This window comes from Labeo rohita, chromosome 6, assembly GCF_022985175.1.
Source record: "Labeo rohita strain BAU-BD-2019 chromosome 6, IGBB_LRoh.1.0, whole genome shotgun sequence".
NCBI classification, from domain to species: Eukaryota; Metazoa; Chordata; class Actinopteri; order Cypriniformes; family Cyprinidae; genus Labeo; species Labeo rohita.
The window spans coordinates 15,830,899-15,840,485 of NC_066874.1; the positions used below are offsets into that span (position 1 = coordinate 15,830,899).

General features: G+C 36.0%; 1 protein-coding gene across 2 annotated transcripts in view; it reads right to left on the reverse strand.

Annotated features, from left to right (window-relative positions):
* The window catches only part of pkn2b (protein kinase N2b), a 52,854-nt gene extending 44,079 nt beyond the window's left edge, over positions 1–8,775 (reverse strand). For both annotated transcript variants that reach the window (XM_051112326.1, XM_051112325.1), the window contains exon 1: positions 8,358–8,775. In XM_051112326.1, coding sequence (XP_050968283.1) covers positions 8,358–8,378 — 21 coding nt within the window. In that variant the 5' untranslated portion in view covers positions 8,379–8,775. The remainder of the gene's footprint in view (positions 1–8,357) is intronic.
* Between the last annotated feature and the right edge of the window lie 812 nt (positions 8,776–9,587).

Below are 9,587 nucleotides of genomic sequence, written 5' to 3' on the forward strand. Positions count from 1 at the left end.
CATAATGAAAAACAGAAGCACAGACTAAACAGACACAGTCACTACGAATATAGTAATTAGAATACATTCATATCCAAATACAGCAATTCCTTTAGTTTCTGCTCTGATAAAAATAGAACTATTTGTTACACTTAAATTTACATTAAATGTTAAAAAATGCATATTTAATGAAACAAAACATGCACTTTAGTCAAAATAACTGTGCTTCCTTTTTATTGTGCTTTTAGTGAAGTCTGTGTGGTTTAAAAAAGACTCACTTAGTCAAGACAAGCCTTTATGCTAAATAAACAAAAACTAGCAAAACTGTTGTTTTTTATTATTATCATTAATTCTTATTGATCAGTTGACGTAGCCCTAGATTCTTCCTCAAATTTTTCAGAATAAATCAAGAACACCAACAACAACAAAAGTCTGATTCTAGGTTATTATGCATGCATATTTTTTTTTTTTTTTTAGGCTTCTATGTGTAATTTTACGAAGAATATCACTAGCTGTGTTTCCATTACTCTTTAAGATGCGCAAACTGAAATTGCGGATTGAAAATACTCCTAATGGAAACATGTCATTTTCACAAAAAAAAAAACACATATTGCAAAAAAAAACAAAACAAAAAAAAACACGCTCGCATGAGGTAGTTTTTCAGGTAATCCGAAAAATTAATATTTCGCAAAACCGCAATGGAAATGGCTTTTTTGCATTTACAGGTCACATGGCATATGTAAAAGTCATATGATCATTCCTCAATGTATAAACTTCAAGAAACACTTCATACGTAGCTGCTCTCAAGCATAAGGGGCTTTCTCTGATATTAATGCTTAGACTATGTACACTGCATGCATTTGCTGCGCATAACGGCTCCGACGCGGTCACCGGAGCTTATGTTATGTTTATACCAGTGGCGTTGCATACGTTTCTGACGCGGCTCTCCACACTGCTTCTGTAAAGATACACGCATATGCCTCTTTCAATTAAATAAAGCCAAAATCCTTCCAAATCCCACCAAAATCCACTGCCATGACGTATCGTGAGAGGAACATTACGTTAGTCGCATAACATTGGTTAACGGAAACGTTGTCATTTCGCAATACTTTTTTAATCGACATTTATAAAATATCGCCAAAGTTTTGCGCAAACCTGTAATGGAAACGTGCCTACTGTTGGACTTGCACCCCAACATACTGTAGCTGTAAAAAAGTAAGATTCCTTGTGAACTGTGACTCTTTAAACTTATATAGAATCAATTTTTAGGTACCCAAAGCCAACCTCTAATAAAAAAAAAAAAAGACAAAATGTGTATATTATAATGCCTACGTACCAAACAAATATAGAACTGATTCTTACCATGAAATGGACGATTTCAGCTGTGCACAGAGACCCCAACATTGTTTTCTCTTAATAGCGCAAAACCCTTCAAAGCAATCTCAGGGACCCAGAACTCTATCAAAATATACATTCCCACACTAAACGTAAAACTATAAAGCAGCACAAAGCTCTTTTAACAAGGGGAGCCTGTGAAAGTGTGGAAATCAGTCCAGCATTTCAGCTAGTTTTGGCAGGGAAGAGTTCCATTCAAGGTAAGCCTGATGTCGGATAAGCCTTTGTTAATCTATTGCTGAATGACGGTGACTCAGACTGAGGTCGTGGTGGTCTTAAAATAACGAACGGTCAAAGACATGCTGCAATTACAGCTGCCTTAAAAATCTCCTTCCTCAAATTCAACGAATCAGAACCGCACGTCAAATTACTACTAATTAAAATCCAGTCACATGCTAGTAAAAGAGCAGGAGACATCAACAATCCCTCATTGAGTTGCTGTGCTATTTAAAAACCTCCAGGCGTTAGAGCTCTATACATCAGCATCTTTTGCCTTGATGCGAAATTTGTGATTGAGTGGATTCCTATTGAAATGACTGGATCTTGCCAAACAGTAGTAAATGTTACTGCAGCTCAAGGGTCACATAGAGGGAGTGGAAGATGCAAACCGATTTTAAGAGCCTAGTGTGGCTGGAGAACAACCTCACCTCCTCAGCTTTCCGATATATAGCAGTGAGCGACAGGGAAACTTCTGTGTGCCGTCTGTGGAGAGACCTGTAAAAGCTTTGGCTGGCTGAACATGGAAAGTAATACAGCTGACAGAAAAGCCAGGAACTGACGCTGAAGTAAGAAAATGCCAAGAACATGAGTCAGTGACAGGGTGGTGGTGGTGGGGGGGCGGGGTGAACATATACAACTGTACATAAGAAGGAAGAAATACAGAACAAAACAAATTGGCCAAGACTCTTAGTTGGGTCTTTCTCCTATAATAAATGCCCCACCCTGTGAGAAGGACCTGGCTGTGGAACAAATCCACTCACATGGAACACAGTGGCCACATTGCTAACAAACTAACTCCCCCAAAGCAGACAACAGGTTGCCAAATGGCTTTGGAGTTTGGAAAGACCTTCAGATGATTTACCTACACAAGATAACAGACATCTGAGACATTTTGTGATTAATTTACTGTCACTGATAAAGTTAAAGGGATAGTTCCAACCCAACTGCATTGTAAAACTTCGGAAATGCAGACAGACTTCAATGCAGTTACCAGTTGAAATTAACACTAGAGGCACTCAAACAACAAATGTAATTCCTTTGAACATTTCTGTGATTACAGGGCCAGATTATAGATTAATAAAGCCTTTTTAGTGTGGTTTCTTGTAAAGTACTATGTTATGACCTCAAAACACTTCTACATTTGTGAATAATTAGTAAAGGACATTAGCATCATAATCAAATCCTTTTTGTATAGCTTTTTTGATGTAGTAAACTTGCTCAGTAGCTCACCTGGTACAGCACTGGATTTCCATGAAACAGAGTCACAACACTTGACAACAGAGCAGCTATATGGTAAGCTGAAATGGTATTTTTTTTGCTTTTAATCAAACTATTGGTTAGGCTTAGGGTAAGGATTAGTGCATGTTATTTTCAAACACAATAGAGCATTAACTTTTCAGTTTTTTTTTTAAAAGCTTACAAGAAATATCTAAATAAGAGGAATCTCTGAAACAGGTGTTCCTCAGTGCGGTTAGAGTAACATCAATGAAACGCACTACTGGACAATAGTGAAGCAAACAGAGAGAGAAAGACTGAAACTGATACAGGAGATTCACTCTCTCCCTTTGACATTCTGAGTTCCTCTCTACAAGAAAAGTACTAAAATATTGCCAATGCCTCTTTTAAAGCCTCCATTATATTTTGTAAAGCACTTTGAGCTGCATTTAATGTATGAAAAGTGGTATACAAATAAATGTTTATTATTAACAACACTACAATGATTTAAATGGATTATTAAGTTTCCCAGACCATTTCAATTTGCCACTAGTATCAGGATGTCTCCTTGTCTGGTGACTTATAAATGCAATGTGATTCTGATTTGAACCACATAAAAAAAAAAAAAAAAAAAATAGCTTAAGAGTTTGATTATTTTCATGCATTTCAGGGAATCAATCAAAACTCTGAAGTTTGATCTATTGATTACTTTGCATCGCATACTCAAGGTTAATACTGCTAATAATGCAGTAATATTTAAAAATGTAAAAAAAAAAAAAAAAGAAAGAAATATTATTATTATACATATAAATTCTAGCACCCATGTGTGTATATTTACTAGAGATGCACCGATTGACTGGGCAGGGATCGGAATTAGCCAGTTTTTCGCATGATCGGTCACACTTACGGTGACTGATAATGTATTCGTGCCATGTCAGAATGTCAGATGAGGCTTGTCCAGCCTAAGTGAATATGTGAGAGAGACTTTTGCAGAAACCAAAACAAATGAGTGCAATAGCACTCATAGAAAGTAACGGATGCATAGTGTGGTAGAAAAAAATGATATTTATATGATTTAGGTAAGCAAACTGCACGACGTTTCCACGAATATCAACACGACTGCAATGTGACACTGATTTTATACAATAGTAGTTCAATAAACAAGATGTTCAAATAAATTGACTTACACTTAGACACAACGAAAACAGTTCCAACCAAAGCCACAGCAGAACTGTTGCGTCTCCAAACAACACCACAGTGTCTGTTACTGAATGTCTCAACGTTTTTGAACGAATCAAGTCAGTCAGTGATTCAGAAACCCATTCACTTGCCTCGTTTCTAAAAGAATCTGTCATTTGAACAAATCAGTTGAATGAATGACTACTTGTGGTTTGGTTTCATATTTAAACGTATAATTGCATTTTTTCCAACATTTCTTATTTATGTGTTTAAAAACATATTTAAAACATTAATCTTATAAATTATTAATGCATTTAAAATTGTGCAGTGTAAATGCATTTACAGAGAATATCTGTAACTTGTTTAATTTTTATTAACTGGCCTTTGCAAATAAACATTCGACTAAGTACAAGCCTGTTATCTTTACAGAAAACGTACTCGGTTTAAAAGTCAGTCAATAATAAATGCGGGTTTATGAATTACACAAACGGGTAGCACAATGCGCTGAAAATAAAGACATATGGTGCCATCACGTGCTATCACAAACTTTGTAAGTCCCACTTGCAATTATGAGCTCGACAAATTCAAGCGGTCGACTTCACATTGCTTTCATAAGCAATTTTTGAATATCACATTCCTATTTATGATCATTCTGGTAGCATGTGAAGGCAGCATCAGTGAAAACAGGCAGAGACTATGGAGGCTTTAGCAACATTAGCGTTACAGATTGCCAAGAAGCTCTATTAGAAAGGCAATTTGGAAAACAAACGTGTGATATTTACTTTCTCTGAATCACACAAAGTGTTGGTACTGGTATATTACCATTTTTTCCAGGACATTTCCTTCAAAAATTAAATTTAACCACAGTGTCTTCAGCTGCTCAGATGGAGGGAGTCTATGGAGACTCGTATGTTCATTGGTGCATCCCAAAACCCAACACTTGTAATGCCTCTGTGGCGCTGACATTGTATCTCTAGCAGGTGCAGCGAGAAAACAGTAATGGCGGACTGCTGCCTCTCAGGGTGTTTTCACACTTGGTCCTTTTCAGGGGTCTGAGCACGGTTCGCGAGACCGAACCGAACCGAGACCATCTCAGGAGGTGGTCTGAGTACGGTTCTCTTTCGGCTAAAGGTACTTCACTCAGGGTTGTGCCTATGCTACGATGACGTGTATTTAGGGAGAATCTGGAACAGCTTGTTCTGAAAGACTGTTTATGATTTATTGGGATTACAAAAAAAATTGTGGGTGGATTTTTATAGGCTGGTTGTTTTCACACTGCAGCCACACAACTGTGTTCCAACACCTTATAAAAGTGATTTTGGCATAATAAGTCTTCTTTAAAAGTTAAAAATGAGTAGAGGAGCTTTAACATGTGAAGCCCTCCATGCTGGGCCTCTATGACATTGGTGACTGGTCAGTTCCCTGAGACTCCACCCACTACAAAGAGTCATGAATGAGCTCAGACTCAGAGCCAATGAGGGTTTGAGCACCACCCTTTGAGTTTTATCTCAGGGCTGATCCTATTATGGTTTTACCATGACCCCCAGGACCCATGGCAGTGAAAAGACTTTCCTCTAACCCACTACTTTATCTGTTCCATTACCTTTAGTACCTCCGCAGTTAACTCGCACTCACAGCAAACACATACGCCAATAGACCTTTTGCTTTGGTACAGATCACTCAGGAAACATCTTGCACAGAGTTCTTAATAGGACTAAATTAAATGGGAATATATATCTGGTGACTTTCCAATTTCTGTAGAAGAGATACAGATTTCACACCTTAACGCCACTTTTAAAAACAAATAATAATGACGTTAAAACCTGATTTATAATTCTACACGTAGGTCAAGCTGCCCTTTCCTGTTTGACAGGGAGGTTCTTGCCAGGTCTGTGGATAATTGATGGATGGGATGTACGCTTGCGTAACAACTAGTAGTATTTTTTTTTTTTTTTTTTTTTTTAATAGCATTAAATTTAGTCATTTTAAATATTTTAAAAAATACTGAATTTCCATATGTATTAAATAACTCAAATACTTAATTATTTATTTTTATTTACTATTCACATGAGAGTTTCACACAAAATTTTAGGAACAATCTGACTTTTTTACATGAGCTTTTAGCCATGGAACTAGTGGGAAAAAAACACTAATGATGGTTATTATATACTGGTACTTGATTTGGACATTTCTCTGTAAGCAATCTGCAAGGTAAATTAACTGGTACCAATGTTGACATGCAACATTACACTGTTACTGTTGACTGATTTTCCATTTCATGTACTTCTTTATCATAACTTCGTATAACCTATGCATACTGCAAACTACTACCTACAGCTACACATATATAGTTTAGTTTGTGTATGTATGGTTTACATACAGCCAGAGCTCAATGGATTGAAACCAAAACTAAAGGTGTTCCAAAACAATGAGACGTGACGGCCAAAGACATGCATCTGACATATTTAACATAGCTCAGTCTGCAAAAAAAAGAACACGTTTTGTGTATACCATTGTCACGACAATGAATGCTCAGCTTGTTTTCTGTTATCTTCTCAAGCTTTATAATTTTTTTTTTTTTTGAAAGAATCGACAAGAAATGTATTTAGAATAAAATGTATTACAAACAAAGCACCATTCAGAGTAACAAGACAGGGAGAAAACCGAAACTTGCAGTGGAATTCCTTTCCAGGGAATCGTGCCCTCAACTTCAGCAAACAAACTGAAATATTCCGTGGACTGCTTATGCTAGTGTGTTTGTCAATGATCTTTTAAAACAATATATTTAGAGAAAATAAAATTAGCTTATCCTTACATTCCCTTCCTTACTACCCAAACACTGGCATTTCTGAGCTTTCTCTCCTTTAGAAACTTAGGTGATTTGGCTGGAGATAAGGGCCAGAGGATACCTGTCCAACGCTTCAGCCAAAACCAACCTGCCGGAGTCCCTCTGAACATTCAGACTGAGAGTATCAGTTAACTTGTTGGGTTTCAGTTGTGCCTGACTGCAATTAGGTGGGGAGGAGACACAACCCAAACACAGCAATCAAACTACTCCCTCTCAAACGACCAAATGACAAGTTTTTAGTAATGATCCTATTCACAAAGGCCTGATTCAGAACCATTTATACTTTCTACACTATGTCATTACTCATTAAAGAAGAATACTACTTTGTATTGTTTTCACTTGAATCATATTTAGTTTGAAAGATATTTTTCTCCTTACAATGACAGTTCTGTCAGCACACCTATGTCATGAATAAACACAAAGGGTTTAACTGGTTAAAAAACTAGTTTAAAAAGCCAAAACATCACAATATGACTATTTGAGGAAACATGCATTTAAAGACATAAACGGATCCAAATCACACCAACTTTGGTTACGTGAGCAATGATGTGAAGACCATCAAATTAGGCAGCAGCTGGATTAAAACCCTTGCATAAGTCAAAATATCCATTTACATCACCTTTAATTTGCAAAAAGCCAGTTTACTTCTCTAAATTAATTCTGAGTCAAGTCAAAACTTGACTATTATGCAGTGCTGACGTTTGACGTCAGATGTTTGAAAAGTTTACAGAACTTGAAATATTATTTTAAACAATGTTTTTCAGAAACGTGTTTCATGAAAAGCTGGCAAACAAACACTGACATTGCCTCATACAGTATTCAGAAGTGTTTCAGGGAGTTGCCAGGGTGGAATCGTTCAGGATACGTTACTAATAATAGATTTTACTCCAGATTTTCCCCTCACGACACAGGCAAGAAAGAGAGGTTCTGCTCCACAGTCTGAATTTATTTCGTGTACGCAAGCACACTTCTGTTTAGTCAAACGTTTTATTCATTTAATATTTCCTTCATGAAAACAGCTCTCAGGGTTTTTAAGAAAACGAAAGGACATTTTAGTGCATTTCAGGCGGTTTACAAAAAGAAAACGATTTTGTTTTTAAGTAGTAAACGTAAATATGCCACTGAAGAAACAATAAACTAACATTAAGGTCTTATAAGTTATAACAAGAACTGCATTATGCGAATAATAATAACACAAAGGTACATAACATTGCGTAACCGCTGTTCTACATGCCACTGGAGTTATTTATGTAAACAAAATATTATTGTACATATACATTTCATTTGCAGTGAAACTGCATAGTAACTATGGGTTGGGATTGAAGCAACAGTTGGTCTGTGTCAATATTTCTAGGCCACATTTAACCCTTTCAGACACAGTTAAAAGTCACTATCTTATTCGTAAAAAGAGTGTTGGAATTTTAAAGTAGTGTTTAGACGAAAACAAACGTTCGGCGATCAAATTGAGTTGATGGTGTTGAAGCGGACGGTTAGTAAATAAAAGACAGAATAATTCTCTCACCTGCACGGGATCGGCCGCCATCTTGGCTCTTAATAACTTTGAATCAAACTCAAGGGAGCAAAAAGGAGGAATGTCAGTAAGAAGTTAAACCTTTCCACTTCTCTCCAAGTTAGCTCGTATTTCTTCCTGATTCTGAAGAAAACACATCGGATCCACGACTTGGGCTATGCCATAGCGCAGCCGGTAAACTTCCCAATTCCCATGACGCTGCCGAAATATCCTTGTTTGATGTATAAAAACAATTGTGTAAAAGCTTTAAAAGTTTCAAGAATGCAAACTTCCAATGCAATAGTTTTCCGTGGCAGGTCCACGTACAGCGACGTGGAAATGCGAGTGTTTTGAATGCGTGTATTGTTGAACACGCTCCTCTCCTCTGCTCTCCCAGCTGGAGTCAAATCCTACACTTCCAGTCATGTGATCAGAAACTCTATGCAAGCATTTTCCCATGAGTGTCCATGCACACTGCCAAATATAGAGTTTAAATCATTCTTGTATATTTAGTAGAGCCTGGTATCAGATTACATCAGCAATGTTTACTCAATGTTTGACAATTATAGAAACATATCAGAGAGTTTTTGCTCTGCATTTGTGGAATTGCATTTTTACACAAGACGTTAGGTGGGGCTCAGTGTTTTCTGTAGGTTTCAACCTGTCAAAAATGTAGGAATATATGTTTTATGGGCTATATTGGTTATTTATGACATTTATACAGGGATTTACATAAGGTATAAATAGTGCATAATAATAATAATACTTTATGATGATGATGATGATGATGATGATTATTATTTAAATTATATATATTTGGAGATTCAGACTTGATGCCTGATTTTTTTGTAATGTTGTTCACAAGTTATTTAATTACAAAAAAATAATACAATGTATTGTATTTTATTATTTTATTACATAGGATATAATATAATACAATATAATATAATATAATTATAGTTATTTATCACCCTATTAAAAAAAAAGAAAAACAGTACTTCTGTTATGCAGCTTTTTTTTTTTTTTTAATCAAGCCAAGAGACAAATATAGTATGTATGTAAATTATTAGTTTTGACAGCTACATGATGAAATAACAGCAAAGAATAATACACCCATTGTAAGGACTGAGCTTGATGCATTCATCTCGTCATATTTTCTCAGATTTCATCATGTTTTCTTCTCTTCTCTTTATTAATGAATAATATTTAATTTGATGAATGATATTTTAGTTTAAAGCTATA